The 17,839-nt window shown below is 35.3% G+C and overlaps 1 protein-coding gene across 1 annotated transcript in view; it reads left to right on the forward strand.

Annotated features, from left to right (window-relative positions):
• Positions 1-10,152: 10,152 nt before the first annotated feature.
• LOC125651935 (uncharacterized) overlaps positions 10,153-17,839 on the forward strand; it is a 56,532-nt gene continuing 48,845 nt past the window's right edge. Inside the window, exons 1-3 of the mRNA XM_048880786.2 lie at positions 10,153-10,241; positions 10,323-10,391; positions 10,501-10,586. Coding sequence (XP_048736743.2) covers positions 10,183-10,241; positions 10,323-10,391; positions 10,501-10,586 — 214 coding nt within the window. The 5' untranslated portion in view covers positions 10,153-10,182. The remainder of the gene's footprint in view (positions 10,242-10,322; positions 10,392-10,500; positions 10,587-17,839) is intronic.

The following is a 17,839-nucleotide window of genomic DNA, read 5'->3' on the forward strand; positions in this document are numbered from 1 at the left end:
GCAATCATGCCAACTATCTCATCTACATTTCAATAACTGACAGATAGGTTAAGGGATCAATAGAGAAAATGACCGAATTATTTTGAGGTACGAGAGCTGCTTTATGAACGTTATTTCTTCATCATTTTTTCGACCAAGTCCAAAGCGGAGACCTGGGGTATAAAACGGAGAGTTCGGAATAAAACCACCCGGTTAAGCAGACTTCAGAGATTTTCCTTAATCCACCCTAAGGACCAAAGAACTGAGTGTAAAACCTTTTAAGTGGAATTGCGCATGTTCGTAGCCTTGCTGGTGGTTCTTAAGAGCCTGAGATATATTGGGGTGTCCTAAAGAATATAGGTGATTGTTTACTGTAATTAACTTAGTCTTAGCAACACAAGACTATCCTAGAGTTTGGTGAGGCATTATACCCCATTGATGTAGTGTTAAGAGAGTTGATTGATTCATTGTGTTTGAACATAGAGTTGAGCCGCTCAGTAGGCCTAGGAGCTTGTTCGTGAAAAATGATTGGTAGCATTTGATTGGGGTTATATATATCAACCAGAACTTACTGTGGATTTACCCACAAGACATGGAAGCAAAACGAAAAGAACCAATGTGTTTGTCATATTTATGCCAACTTCCCATATTTGTGTAGCAATAGTCCATTATCACCTGCATATGACATTTATATATCTCAACTGATTCGATATGCAAGAACTTGTTTTGAGTATGATCAGATTTTAAATCAAGGCAGACTACTGACAAACAAGTTGATGTTACAGGGGTTTCAATAGTCTCGTTTAACTTCAGCATTTCAGAAGTTCTATTATCCTTTTTTTGATCTATTTTGTCAATACAATCATTCGGTTGTCTGACGTGTTTCATACCGATTGCTAGATCGTTCCTGACACACTGATTTTGACTACAGATTACTCCGTTTACCCGATCAGGACATCGGACACCTGGCGTGTGTAACCGGTCGATAGGGGATGGTTTTTCCTCCGAGGCAATTGATCCCACCTCTGGTATGTCCAGGGGTCCGTGTTTGCCCGATTCTCTCTATTTTGTATTCATTATAGCAGTTATACTATTGATCACTATTCGTTATCTTCACCTTTCATGATCGACTAGCTGCGAGCCCAATACCCTGCATATACATAAGCATTTCGGGCCTTTTGTCTATGTTGAAGTACGATGATCATGTAAATTATAAATGCCATGTCCACTTTTCAATGCTTAGAAAGGATTTTTGCTGGCTCTTGACCAAACATAGCGGTGGCGGATCCAGGATTTCAGAAAAATAAGGGGCGTGCGAAAAGCATGTAATAGCCATTTTAGGAGTTTAACCTATACATATGCCAGTAATGCCTTTTATATTTGTGGCGAAATAAAAATGGGCATGGTCCCCACCCCCAAACCGCCACTGCATATCTTAATATATATTAGTTGCATTTCCCCTTGTGATTGGATATTGCTCTAATTCTGTAGCCGATTTGACTGAGTAACATAGGCAAATCAATGCATTATCCCTCCCCTATCTTTAGTCTGAGTTTGTGTGGGACATGAGAGCCTATATTTGTTGGACGCCGAGGTAATATGTATTAGTGAATAACCGATTGGTATAAATCAGAAATGTTAAACTCACCCAGGTTATCCGGTGCAGTATCTGCTAAGAGGGTGCCGAGAGACCTCCTCAGAGGACGGTGACTGCTTCAGGGTCTTGTTGATCCGCTCTAGATGAAGGAATTTGAACCTGATGCGGAGTTGAGAATTCTCCATTTCTTTCCGATCCCCTGCTTAGAGATCTCTATATGACCGCTCGATTTATATATGGCATTCTTAGGAAAGAACGCACTCGGTAAGCTTATGCTGACTTCTTAGGAAGCTCAAAAATCTACCTCGTTGCTTGGGTTGAATCCTTGTAATGATTGGGATCTTTCCCAAGGAGCACTAACCGTGACGTATATGTGGTAGTATGAAGGTTAAGTCACGTGGACCTAACATACGGGGTGTGTCAAAATTAATACAGAATATTTGATATAAAATACAATACATGTAATCTCGATTATTTTATAATTCCAAATCATCTGAAGAACAATGCTTGAAATCGTTTGACAACTCTATTAAAAGGGGGTTTCAAACCAAAAATACTGTCCTAATTACAGAGACTATTTTACACTATCACATTTGAACTGACAAAACGAAATTATAACTCTCATCTCATTAAATACTACCGAATATCGCTGGTTAGACGGAAGACGATCTCCCAACTTGTGGAACATCCTATTAGAAAAAAAGCAACACTTTCGTGGTCCTGTAATTTGCCATATATTAATACCATGCTCTGAGTCAATGTAATTGTCTTGTTTACGGATTCTACACAACACGATTGAAATTAAAACGAATTCTCAGGAACATGCCACTGTACCATATAGGAAGCAAGACACCATCTAAGCCAAAACCAAAATCCTAAATCATTTCTGATATTTATATTAACAAGATTGCACACTACCGACCTAAAGGAAATAATAATGAAACATGAAACACACAGGTACATGTAACTTAAATCGGAGTTCAAAATACATAATGTAACATGGGTATCACTAACAACTAATGTTGGAAAGGGACAAACTGTACAGAAAGGTGAAAAAGTTGTAATAAAAATCTTTATGATAAATACAAGATTTTAAAACATCAAGTACTAAAAGATGAATAGGATTCTTTAACATACTAATGCAGTATATCGTACACAACGAACCACTTATTATTTTCATTGCTAATATTTCTATATCAAGGGAATTTCAAGTACATGTATGCTAACATACTGATAACATTGATGTCAAAGCAAGATAGTTATCTGAAGGACAGGGTAGTCAAGAAACCTAGGGGCAGTACTTCCCCGGGTACCCAAAGTTGATTTTATGGTAAACGGAAAAAAGTCACAGGAAAAAAGTCACAATCTGGGTAAGAAAAAAAGTCACAGGAAAGTAAGTCACAGAAAAAAAAGTCACAGGAGAAAAAGTCACAATATGTATAAAGAGTGCCTATGACCACAGCAAGGAAAAAAAGTCACAATTTGTTTTGTTCAAAATTTTTGATTGTTTTTGCCTATACCAAGGGAAAAAAGTCACAATATTTATAAAGAGTGACTTTGACCATACGTAGGAAAAATAAAGCACTGATGAATAGTTAACATTTGCTAAAAAAAAAAAACCCATATTTTTTCCTTTATCCTATGTATGGCTTCAAAGATTGCAAATTGATGCCATTTTGTCTACTTATACAGGAAATACACTCTCTAGAAAAGGGGAAAGGCGCCTTGTGAAGCCACTAATTAATCTCAACAGTCCCTGTCAACAACTGTTGTAAATACTTAAAAGTTAATTTTTATTGGGGTTATTTGTTTGTTTTAACATTAAAATATATAAACTCTGTTGCAACTGATTAAAAAAACCATAGAATCTTCTAACTTTGAATCAAATTTAAGTAAAACGTTTCGCCTTCTATAATATTTGACTTTTTTCTATATATACATGTAGTTTTCTTTCAAAATATATATATTGTGACTTTCTCCCCCTTTGTATATGTGACCCTTTTGTATCAAAATATATACTATGAATTTTTCCCTATACATATAATATAATATATATTGTGACTTTTTTTTCATACATCTATGTGATTTTTATACAATATATATATTGTGACTTTTTTTCCTACATCTATGTGAATTTTATACAAAATGTATATTGTGACTTTTTTTCCTGTGACTTTTTTTCCTGTGACTTATTTTCCTGTGAATTTTTATCCGTGACTTTTTTTCCGTTACTTTTTTTCCTGTGACTTTTTTTCCTACATTCGATTTTATTGTTCTACTCATACAAACATCTGATTAAGTATATTGATTATCGATAAAGAGCACGGAAACAGATTACATGATATATTATTCCTTTTATCTGATCAAGATATGGGGATTAATGCTGATGTGACCGGTCAACAGGGAATGCTACCTGCTCATATGCACTTCATTCCACTTCTGGCCTTTCAAAGGGTCAGCGTTTCCCCTACTCTCAATAATACACTACAAATACTGTTACTTATATATTCTGCTTGTGGTCAGTTTTTAAATCGAGGCAGTCTACTGACAAACCAGTTGATGGTGCAGGAGTTCCAACAGTCTCGTTTAAACTCAGCATTTCGCAAATTCTACGGTCGTTATAACGGTCTAGTTTGCCAATACAACTTATCATTGGGTCAAATGCTGTCTGACGTGTTTCATACCGATTGTTAAGTCGTTCTTAGCACAATGATTTTGACTACGGATAACTCCTTTTACCTGATCAAGATATAGGGCTCACGGCGGGTTTAACAGGTCTACAGGGGATGCTTACTCCCCCTAGGCACCTGATCCCAACTCTGGTATATCGAGTAGTCCGTGTTTGCCCAACTCTCTATTTTATTTTGAGATTTATGAGATTGACCACTGTTCGTTATCTTCACCTTTCATATAAAAAATTAGAGATTGACATAATTTGTCAAGCAAATAATTTGAAAAGGTACATCATATCGCTCTTATTGCTAAATTTCAAGATCATTAGGTTATACATGTACATGTGATTACTTAGACTTGCTCAAATCTCTATCTTGTTTTTATTACTTTGTCATTTAGTCCAAATTTTACTGTGTTTTAGAAATCTAAATCTCTGCTCTCTACCATACTTAACTGTTATCAAACATAAGACTTGAAATAAGAGGGAGCACGTTAAATTTATCAAAAATCTTTGCAAGGCAAATGCGCTGCTAGAAGTGACTATTCAACTTTTATGTACTTGATGGATGAGTGCAAATCTTTTTTTTCTACTGAACGTAGAATTATTTTATTCCTAGAACAACTAGTGCATCGTTTTTATTTAAAGTGCTAAATAATGATATTAGTTATATCAATACAGAGTTCTTTACCCAAGTAAAAATATTATCTTGATAAAGTCTCTGACCCTGATTACTTTGTCATTAGAGGTCAGGGTTATAAAAGCCTTACTTAGACGATTTCAAAATCTTCTATGAAGTCAGGGACTTCTTTTTAACGTCTTTAATATACAATCAAAAGATTTCTTTTTTTACGACTTAGAAATTAAGGATTAGTATTGTCACGATTTATTCTTGTACATATCCATCATGATATATATCTGAAGAGACAATGACAGTCTGACTGTGTATTAAATCTTACTTATGGTATACGTAAATTATGAAAACAGCGTGTTTTAATTTTTTTTCAAATGCAATGTTTACTTTGTTATTAACATAGTTCATTTATTACATTTTTTGTGATTACGGATGTCACGATCTACCCCTTACGTAGACCTATGTAGACTTCCTGATATAGAAGGGATTTTATATTTATGTACCGAAAGATGTAAATGGGTAGAAGTATGAAAAAATCACCTAATTACGATAAGAGTAAAACCAATAAATTGCTTTACCAGTAAGAAGTAGGTTATCTTTAAATTTAATATCATGCAATGAAAGCGCAGATATTATGTCGGTTAAGAATCGAAGATTAAGTAAAAGCAAATCCAAAGAGAGAATAATTCCGTTAAAGCATCGCGATAGAACCTTATTACACAGATGCAATTCGCCAGCAATGAAATGAGAATTTTATCAATAAAGAAACACATAAAAAATCGCCAATGCTTCTTTATTAATTGTCGCTCGGAGAATAACGTGATAAATCACTACTTATGGCAGAACAAATACATGTAGTTGTTTTTAAGATATCAATAAACCCGTAGCTTTCATTTTGGATTATATAGCCATCGGTCGTGGTATACAAGTTGTTATAGCGTTAGTCTAGCAACCTAAAATCCTCAGTTGAATTCTTTAAAGCCCTCGAAAACTGGATTGATTTATAATGAAACGGTTTAGTCGTAATCTCAATTCCCTGCTGCATGTCAGTACCATATTTTGTGACATTTTATTTACCACAATAAACAGCTGACTGAACTCCAATGCTAGAGCTTTTAACTGTTAAAATTGTGCATGTATAATGTCCACATTTTAAGATATTAAATGATTTTAGATGTTTAAGACACATTTTCTTTATACATCAATGAACGACACGGTAAACTTATAATTGACCACCGAAGTACATACGTCTTTGAATATATGATCGAAAATAAAAATAAAATAACTGCTATTTTAAATCTTTTTGACCGGTTGCAGTACGTAGTCATAATATCTTTCGCAACCGGGAGTTTCGGCTTCGATCTCAGTGCCATGTCAAACCTTAAGGCGATTTCGGTCCGTACTCGAGTACAACGTTGAGCTACCCGAGCAATATAACTGAAAGAGTTTCAACTCTTATATGAGGCATTGTAACATTTGAACTCTATCCATCTAGCCCTGCATTTTACGAAGGTTGTGTGGTAGCAATATTTCGGTCTTGTTATGATACTCCGCATTTGCCAGTTTTCAAACGATGGATATGACTGGTAGAGTTTTATACAACTTCAAACGTACTCTGCCACTACATATGTCAGATGTGGTGTAAATTAAATGTGGATTCTCAAAATAATTCTAAAACGCGTTTAGTAAACTTCAAATAGTAAAGCTTTTCTCAAATCAACAAAATCAAAACGTATGACTTTTCAACACTTTACACGACCATTCCTCACGAAAAATCAAAGACTAGCATTTTTGACATCATAGGTAGTTGCTTCTTCAACATAAATGGAAAACGGAAACATTCATATCTAGTGATCAGTCATCCAAAAGAAATACTTTATTATGTTAAAAACCTATCTGATTCCACGCACAAGAAATCTGAAGTTTAAATTGAAATATGCTGGAGTTCCTCATTGACAATATCCTCGTCGTCTTTAGTGATCAATTCTTCCGACAGTCTGTTGGAATTGCCATGGGCATAAATTGTGCTTCTTTGTTAACAGACCTGATTTTATATTCTTATGAAGTAGAATTTATTAACAAAACGTATATATGAGGAGAAAAAACTCTTGCTATGGCCTTCAATGCGACAGTTAGATATATCACTGACGTTTTATCTATTAAACAATAATAATTTTCATTCATATGTCGATTCGATATATCCGTGTGAGCTCAAAATAAAAGACACCACAGAGTCGTCCACTTCTTCTGCATACTTAGATATTTTATTGAAAGTAGACATTAACGGCAAACTGACAACTCAACTGTATGACAAACGGGATGATTCAGCTTCTCCATCGTCAACATCACATATATATGTAGCAATATTCCATTATCACCTGCATTTGGTGTTCATATCTCTCAACTGATTCGATACAAAAACGTTTGTTCTACGTATGGTCATTTTTTAAATATAATTATCAAACCAATAATTATCAATAAATGGTATTTATCAAAGACAGAGTGACATTCTCTCTGAACATGGAGGTTCCACCTATTTAGTAAACATTGAATGAAAAAGAACGCAAAAGCAATAGTAAATGTTTGGGAGGCCTGGTCAACTACAGAAACAGGAGATCAATTATGCTGATAGATAAAGCCGTACTCGAGTTAGGATCTCTCTAGATACCTATTTATCTATATATCTCGAAGTCTCCGTTTTTCCCCATCATTTAACACGTTATTAAAATAGCATAAAATATGTATTCACAATTGTGTTTTAGGGTTCCATTCACAAAGTGACATACCCATACATGTCATCTGAAATAAATTGAAAAGAGACAGGGACAGTTTTACATCGTTCTATCAACATGTTCCTGTTGGTTCCCCTGGTTACTCAAATATATCATATTCGAAATTACATCTAGAAAACGCACGTCTTTCTATTATGTCCGAAAACAAATCCTTGCTAATACAAAAAACGTGACTACTGCATACAGGGAAATAAATATTCGCCCACGTTTTATTTTCGTCCCTTTCGCCCTCAGTGTCGGAGGGTGAATTTAAGAGTGAGCGAAACTGTTTTCTCTCATATCTCTCTTTTAACACAAATATATATGGGCGAATTTAAAACGGGGCGAAACTCTCTGCAAGTGTGAAAAGGCGAAAATAAAAATAACTGCATACAGTATTAGGAAGTTTTGACTTAAATCCAGACAAGTTACATGGTCTTGAAACATGAATGAAGATATTTTAAATGTGTAGAACAAAGCATAATTCTGCTTAAAAACCGTCATCTGGTTGTTGAATACATGTTAACTTCTGTCGGGGTAGAGATTATCAAAACCAGCCAATATAAAATTCCGTGAATTAAGATAAATTTTGATGATTTTGATTAAAGAATAAAATGCAGGTTTTCGATAACTTAAACAGAAACCGCAAAGAGTCTAATTACTCATGTGAAACATGTACTAATTAAATGTGTGTTAAATTTTCTCTCGCCACCCGATTTGGTCCCTAGCTTCGATCCGCACAAAAGCTCTTGACATTCGAGTTTACCAACAAATACCTACAAAGTTATAGTGTGATTTGAACCTTTTTATTGATATACACCAAAAGGATTGGAAAGAAGTTCTAATAACTTACTAGTCCCTCCCCTTAGATATTACAATTGTGTAACTTATTATAAAGTTAAATTAGGTATTGTTATACATGTATATAATGTTTGATTCTGCACCATTCATGATTATATAGTCATGGTTCAGCTCTAATGTCAAATTTCCATTGCCCTAAGTAAAACGTATTTATCTATGGTATTTAATTTAACTCTAATTAGTCAGTTAGAAGATCATATCAAGCATTAGAATATTTTTTTTTTACAGACAGCAAGCAATGTAGTTATGGGTATCATCCTATTTTCTAAACCAAAAAACTGAATAGGGTTTTTCAATTATATTTTGTATTGACAAATAATAATGAAATGCTCAGTTGTGCATCAATTTGGATCATTATATTAAGAAAACGTTTGCTAAATACAAAGAAAAGAATTTTATTTTTCCATTTTTTATTGTTTACAATGCTTAACTAAATTATTTCTAATGGTCAACCAAAATATCAGTTGTTGAGTTATAAGTGAGATACAGCACTCGCAATTCTTTGTTATGTAAACAAAGCTTGTGCGATGTTTTTGTTTACATTAGACTGTTTAATAGAAAATAGCGTTTAAAACAAAATGAGATTGGCTAAACAATAGAAATTATCTAATTGTGTTAAGAATGCACTTATAAATTGAAAAAAAATCTGTTTTAAACGAAACTTTTACTTGTTTATTTAACCTATGTAAACAAAAAACATGGCAAGAGCCTTGTTTACATACCAAGTACTTGTGACCTTTATATCTTCCATGTAACTTGACAACTGAGATTCAGATTTTTGCTGATCATTAGTATATTTTGGAAAGTTTCTAATTTGCTCGGGATAGTGAAAGGCGTAATTCTAAATAATCAGGATATGTAGCAGCCATTCATTTGTTGAATAGCGCCGACATTTTAAAGGGCGTAACCTGTTTTCAAATAAAACGATTCCCATAGAAGCAAAAATAAGACGACTAGTAACGGCTATAGTAGCAATCAATTGTACTTTTTAAAGTTTTTGTACGGCCTATAAAGAGAGGCCATCCACAACAACTGGAATGCATGTATATTCGAACACAGGTCGTATAAATGTATATGATAGATAGTTTCTTTAACCAATGTAAACTTTAGTTTTATTCAACAGTCTCAATTTCTATATGTACTGAATATATCACAATTTCGATCAAATAAGACCAGTTAAAGTTCTGTGAATAGATTGATTGTTTTGGGTTTAACGCAGGTTTGGGTAAAATGTCAACCATTTTACGGCGGTTGATCATAAACCCAAATCACGATGGGTTGATACACATTCCAGTTTATTACATTGAAATAGTACTTAGTCGTGTTAAATAGCTGCTTTGTCTCTCGCTACTACACGACTATAGATCATATGAACTTGTATTTTTGGTAAGGTTAATCTTAGAACTACACGTGGTACTGCCCTTGGGATAAAAATGTTTTTGCACTTTTTTTCGCCATCCTTTGAGATATCGATATTACTATTTCTTAAATTGAACACATGGTATAATGAATTATGCGCCGTTTGTCTTGATATCATTGGTGTATATTTCCCACACTTCCTGTTAGATAAGTTGAAGTGGACTTATAAATAATGCACCTCATTGTTTTAGAACATATCAACCTGAGAGAATCTTCAGATTGGAATTTTATAGAGCGTAAAAAAGAAGTCATGAAATATCTTCTGATAGTCTCTTTACTTGTATTTCTGCATATGCCTGGCGTTAAATGGTACGAACTATATACTAAAAAGGAAAATTTTCATATTCCATGACAGATAAGTATATCGTGAATATTTTTCATCACTTTTAGCTGTCGTCAATACTATATAGGAGTCGAGACGGTGTATAAATACGAGTGTGTCACCTGGTTTATATTTTGGTAAGTATTCCATTTGAATATTGGAATTTTTAAAAGATGTATGTTTTGGGGATGTATAGTTTGAATGTTGAGATATACGAGTAATCACATGAGGTCTTTTTCATTCTAGCGTGGACCATGACAATGTCCCATATCAAGAATATCGACAGCGATTTCGATGTTGTTCTGGTTGGACTGGCTATAACTGTCAAAGTCGTACGTGAGCTGTTTAGTGGGAAGTAGACTTTAAATTCTTTGTAGTTTTGAACAGTTTAACAGTCTTTTTCCTATATGTAATGTTTTTAAATGTTTATATCGTAAACAAGTTCATGTGTTTTTCTAATTTGATCCCAGATAAATAGCCACCCGCAAAAAAACCCAACAACAACATAATACTAAATTTCAATAAGTTACCCCGACCCAAAATCTTATATCAAACAAGTATTTTAGTGCAATCTTGGTTTTCATCTTCACAGAAATTAATTTACTACACATTTAACAGTTATATTTTGGTTTTCTCTATACTGAATGTTTAAAACATTCTATATGAAGAGGAAACGGTAGATCATTTCAAAAATGTTTCGATAAATACATGATTATTAGCTAATGAACGGCATCAAAATTACGTCATTGTACAGAATGCGGATGGCTTTCCTCTCAAAGACCTTTCCCAGTGGAATAGTTCTTGTGTATAAGCAGGGAATTCGAAATTTTTCACAGTATGAATATTCATAAATGTACTATAATATATGTATCTGTTATCATATATACCTTTTGTTCACTGTACGATATGGATGATGTCAGAATAACTTAGTTGAATGACAAATAATAATAATAAATCTATTTTGTAAAGCGTAAAATCCATATTGCTCTAAACGCCATTTAAATAATAAAATAAGCAAAATAAGTTGTATAAGAACAAATGACTATATCAATGAACTGTGTAGTAAAAAGCAAGAATTAGAAAACATTAGAAAAGATAGGTTGCATGTTATTTATGTAAGACGTAGAGCTAGATGGATTGAAGACGGAGAAAACCATCACATTATTTTTGTACTTTAGAATCTAAAAATTTCACTAGCAAAATCATATCAAGATTAGAGGGTAATGATGGGGCAGTAATTTATAAATAATCAGAAATATTAAGGGAAACAAAAACATTCTGTGAACAATTATACAAGAAAAGCAATTTAAACACAATAGACTTGCACAATGAGCCTGGTATTGAAGATGTTCCAAAACTTTCAAAGAAAGAATCTGAATCACTAGAAGGAAATATTACCATTGAGGAAACCTCCAATACGCTTTACAAAATGAAATCAAATAAATCCCCAGGATCAGATGGTTTTTCTGCTGAATTCTTCAAAATGTTTTGGAAGTATATTGGTCTTTTTGTAGTTAGGTCTATTATGGGTACAGAAATAACATTATTTCTATTACATAAATACATGGTATTATTACATTAGTGAAAGGTGACAAACCTAGACAATATTTGAAGAATTGGAGACCAATTACTTTGTTAAATACTGTGTATTAAATTGCATCGGGCTGTATTGCGAATAGAATGAAAAGATATTTAGACAAAATAATTCATCAAGATCAAACAGGTTTCATCCCCAACAGATATATTGGAGAAAATACAAGGCTTATTTATGATATAATGCACTACACTGAAGAATAAAATATACCTGGATTATTACTACTTATTGATTTTGAAAAAGCATTTATACAAAAAGCGCTAACACTTTTTAATTTTGGCCCTTCGATTAGGAATTGGATATCAATTTTTAATACAGATATTACATCTGAAATCAATCAAGTTGGTAATCTCTCTGATAGAATCATTATTCAGAGAGGTTGCAGACAAGGGGATCCATTATCACCATACATATTTTTCATATGTGCAGAAATATCATGGCTTACATTACATAACCTTAGTAAAAAGTTTAATGTTGCTGCTGATGCACCTCTATTTTATAACCCAAATATTCATATTGGTGGAAAACCATTTTATAATAAACAAATGTTTGACAGCGGCATCAGACAACTTAATGATATAATCAATGAAGATGGTTCATTTCTTGGTTTTGAATCGTTTTGCAATACTTATCCAAATACAAAGATTAATTTTTTATAATATAATAGCATTATTCATGCTGTTATGGCTTGGGTGAAAAATTGTGGATGTGACAAAACTACCAAAAAGCTCACAAATCTATTGATTATGTCAAATATTTATACAGTGTTGAAATGCAACAAATCAAAACTTTTTTATGAAATTATAAATCAAAATACCCCAATCACATCAGGCAACACAAAATGGAGTGCGCTTTTAGAAGTTAACATTAAAGAATGGAAAATAATTCATAAAATACCCTTCAGAGTGACAAACAGATAGCAAAATCCAATGGTTTTAGTACAGAATTATAAAGCGAATCTTGGCTACAAACTCTTTTTTTTAATTCAAAATCAAAAATATCGACTCAAAGTACAAAGGAAACAATAGAACATATTCTGTGGGAATGTTATTTTTTTTACAATTATTCCTAGCAGAATTTGAGCATTTTTGGAAGATAAGACTGATTTACAGATAGTTATTACAAAAAAATCTTTTATTCTTGGGTTTATTGAAAATAATAGTATGATACAAAACACTATTGTCTTATGGCTTAAATACTACGTGTACACAGCAAGATGCACTGAGAAGTCCTTGAGTGTGCGTGCTGCAATATCACAATTTTTTTTTATGAAACTCAAAAATTTATTTTGTATAAAAATGGTAAAAAGGAAAATGTTGATGTCCAATGGAATCGATGGAACCTTCTGTTTTCTTAACTTCTCTCTCTTCCTCTCTCTTTCTCTCTCAAATCCCACATACCTTCAGCTTATATGCTTTGTTTGTTTTTTTTCTCTGGATATAATATTAATGTATATTTGATGTACCGGTATGTGCACAAAAAAAAAGAACAAATGACTAGTAGGCGAAGATAAGGAGTCCGTTATGATTGCACAGCATAGTAATCTTGACTTAGATTTCATCTGCACAGACTAGTTGCAATGAATTGAAAACAGATGAGTCTTTAGTTTAGATTTAAAGATACAAAGACTAGCAGCAGTTCTGATATCATGTGGTAGAGCATTCCACAGTTTAGGGCCAGCCACACTAAAAGCTCGAGTTTGAATCACATATGAGGTGGTAAATGGTACTTGTAGTATAGTGAGCTCTGATCACTGGTCTGTAGAGTTCTGGAGGGAGCAAAGGGTGTTATGAGTTCCTGCAGATAGGATGGAACCATGATGTTGACTGTTTTGTACACTAACACCAATGTCTTAAAGACGACTCTTTGCTGAACGTGCAACCAATGGAGGGAGCGTAGTACTGGTGTAATGTTGTCATATTTGCGGGTGCTTGAGATTATTCTGTCTGCAGTGTTTTGGATGGTTTGAAGCCGCTGGGTCTGCTTTGATGCTAAGTCGTAGTAGAGCGAGTTGCAGTAGTCCAGCTTTGTTGTTATGAAGGCATGGACAACACGTTCCAGCGATTCCCTGTCCCGATATCTCCTCAGCTGGCTCAGGTTCTTAAGGTGGTTGAAGGCACCTCTGCACACTGATGATATATGTGCCTCCATGGTCATGTGACAGTCAATGGTTACACCTACGCCCTTGGCCTTAGTAACAGGAGTGATAGAGTCGTCTCCTACTTGCAGTGATGGTATATGTAGCTTAGAGGCCATTTGTTTGGAGGATATCACTAGTACCTCAGTCTTATCAGTGTTGATCTTGAGGTGATGATGAGCCATCCAGGTTTGAACTGACCTCAAGCAAGACTCCATCTAACTGACTACAAGAGCGGCCTGTTGGACTTAAAAATCTGATATACAGTTCATTATCGTCATCATACATGTGGTACAAGGCATTGTTCTTTCTTAGAAGGGCCCCAGGGATGCTGTGTAGATGTTGAACAGAACAGATCCCTGGGGGACACCGCGGCCCAACGCAGTGGCACGAGACTTCGCTCCCTTCACTTTGACAATCTGGGTCCGATTGGTAAGATAGGACGCGAACCACTTGCGCACAGTGTCCTTAATTCCAAGGTCCTTGAGTATTTGCAGCAATCGTGAATGATCTACAGTGTCAAAGGCAGCCGATATGTCCAATTGCACTAGCAAGACAGTCTTCTGCTCTCCAATGGCACAAACCATATCGTTGTGAACTCGCAGACGTGCCGTCGCAGTACTATGTCCCTGGCGGTAAGCACTTCTCAATCAACTTGGATAGATATGCAAGGTTAGACACTGGCCGGTAGTTCTTTGGTATGTCAGGGTCCAGTGAAGCCTTTTTTAGAAGTGGTGTCACAATAGCTCCTTTGAAAGATGTTGGAAAAGAACCACTCCCAAGTGACTTATTTATAATAAAAGTTATAATGGGAGCAAGAGCTGTGATTTTTGCTTCACAAGGGATGTAGGCATAAGGTCCAGTTCACAGCTCTTGTTGACAGATGACCTAATCAACTTTGTGACCTCATCCACAGTAACATGTTGGAAATGGCTAAGTTTAGTTTCATTGCCGAGTGCTGGTGGGTCAACAAGTGGATTGTGATTGTCACATGTAATGGAGCTGCGAATTCGTGCAACTTTCTGCACAAAAAAGTCACTGAACATGTCAGCCAGATCTTATGGTAATTTGTCGGCAGGAAATGGAGTGGTGGAGTTCCTACCAAGCAACTTGTTGACCACTCTGAAAAGCTGTTTACTGTCACCTTTGTTATTATGCACCGAAGTCCTGTAATGCTGGAGCTTAGCCGCATCAATGAGTATGTTCACCTCTTCCCTGCACTGAATGTAAATCTCTCTGTGTACCATGAGTCCAGATTTGCGCCACAGTCTCTCAGCTTGTCTACGTCTCTGCTTCGCCTCTATGATAAAGCTGTTGTACCACTCAGATTCTGGTCTGATGGTGATCGTTCGAGTTCTGAGTGGTGCGAGCGAGTCCGTAATGAAAGAGAGTTCACTGCTGTAGAGTTATGTGAGGTCAATGAGTGACATCTCGGTTGTCGTCAATCAACACAGAGTGGAGCTGGTAACAGCTTGACTGAGAGCACTGGGGTCAATGGTCTTGACTTTGCGAAACCTCACTGTCTGTTTAGCCAGCTGGAATTTGGACATCGAGAGATTCACAAACACAGGGAAATGATCCGGGAAGTCATGGTCCTCAACAAGGGTGGTAAGTAGAAGAGAGTCTACTGACCTGGATAGAACAAGGTTCAGTGTATGGCCGCCGCGATGGGTGCTCTGAGTGGCATGTTGCTGGAAGCCAAAGGATGTCACCAGAGAGAGAGAGACATGCAGCAGCATCAGCGTTACTGGAATTCTCAATGTGGAAGTTGAAATCACCCACGATAAGTAGAGAAGTAGTGCATGAAACCAAATGTTCAAGGAAAGCAGAGAACTCACTGAAAAACTGCTTCACTATGTAGTTGTTGCCTCTAGAAGGGGTGGACTATATACAACACACTAACGTAGTCTTTGAGTAGCATTCACACTACATTCCAATCCCTCAAATGACTTCATAGAACGAGTGTCTGATGTAGGTTTAACATTGAGGTTAGACCTATGAATGACAACTGTTCCTCCACCAAGGGACATGCGAGGATTGTGTTTGATGTTGTAACCAGGGGGTAGAAGTGCAATGATGATAGGGTTATCTCTGTTTGAACCTGTAAGCCAAGTCTTTGTGAAACCCATTATGTCATGCTCACTGATGTATTTGCAAAGTAAACCACAGACTATTCGTAATGCTGACTTCAATCAAGCATCAACAGGTTCCTGTGGAAAAAAATAACAGAAATATTATTGAGGACAAGGGCTCTACTTGCGTCAACGAAAATACTGTGGCGGGAACACGGAAGGGGGAATCGAAACCCTTATACTGATAATATGTATACTATATTCAAGTATATGATAGATATAATGAAATCGATAGCATATGTCCTATTAATCCGATTGACCTCATTTCGGTCTTCGGGCTGATATGGAGCCATTTTGGCTGATATGACATATAATGTGGATTTTAGATTTTAGCATGTGCTATTCTCCATTTTTATCTATATTGTGACCTTGCCTATATATGATTCCATTGCTTTAAAATGCTTAGCAATGTTCCGTACAAAAAAGTGCACTATGTATTCCTACATACTTTATCAAAACATTTTGAAATCTTGATATTACTGGGACAAATGCTGTCTGACGTGTTTTCTACCAACTGATGGACGTTCTTTGAATACTTATTTTGACTACGGATCAAGATACAGTGCTCACTGTGGATGTGACCAGTCGATGGGGGATACATGTACGTCCCCCCCCCCCCCCCCCTAGGCACCCGATCAAACATCTGGTGCGTTCATGGGTACAGCCTTTTCAATAACCTTTTGTGCTACATACACTGTATACGAAGATAATCCCCAATTACTGACATGTTACATTCCTCGATTCATACATATTCATAAGATAGCTGCGTTATGATCAACAAGAATATCACACATGCACTGGATGATTCATCCAAATTGATGTTACATTTTTAGCTGTTTAGAAAAGTAATTGAATACGATATTCAACATGGTTTCGTTATTGTAATAGAGTATGTAAACAAGATTACGTAGAATAAAAGTACTAGAATTGTACATGAAGAATTTGATTATTGAAAAACTATAAGAGTGAAATATGAACACGAAAATAACATTTACATGTACATTTTCTATATTTGAGTACTTATTCATATTTAGATAAAGTATGGACCACAGATATTTTCCTAAAAACACGGGACACCGTGGACCGAAAGTCCAAGTGTAGGCCTACCTAATAGTCGGCGCCTTTGAAGTTACTGTTTCAGCGTCGGCCTTTGAAAGCCCTCCATGTTACACGGAGTATAAAATTGCATTCTCTGAATCTTATGTACAGTACATTTTCTTGCAAAATACTATTTACATATTGATTATCTAAACTATAAAGATCTATTTCCCATGGGTAATTTTGAATTGTTTCAATGAGGTGAATTCGTGATCCATACATGTATATATTATTATACCTCAGTATGAGAATGCCATGCAACGCGTAATCTGATTGGTCTAGACGGTCACGTGCAAGGGAGGACAAAACTTCATATCTCCCTCTCAAACATCATATTTCCCCATCATATTTACCACTTGGGCAGCCTCGTGCATTTTTCATAAATTTAACGTAAAGGTAGACGAAGTGTATTGTGACGTCACAATAAGTTCGAGTCATTGTACTTTCAGAGTTCGCAAGGCACAAAATATGCGGGTCTCTGATACACAGTTAAATCGCCTGGTTTTGGTTTATACAAAAACATGCAAGTAAATCAACATTCATGGAGAATGGAAATACGAAAACTGGTTATTATATCACTATATTTCGTTTTTTGTTTTGTTTTGTTTTGTTTATCTTTTATAC

The sequence above is a fragment of the Ostrea edulis genome, chromosome 5 (assembly GCF_947568905.1).
Source record: "Ostrea edulis chromosome 5, xbOstEdul1.1, whole genome shotgun sequence".
Taxonomy (NCBI): Eukaryota; Metazoa; Mollusca; class Bivalvia; order Ostreida; family Ostreidae; genus Ostrea; species Ostrea edulis.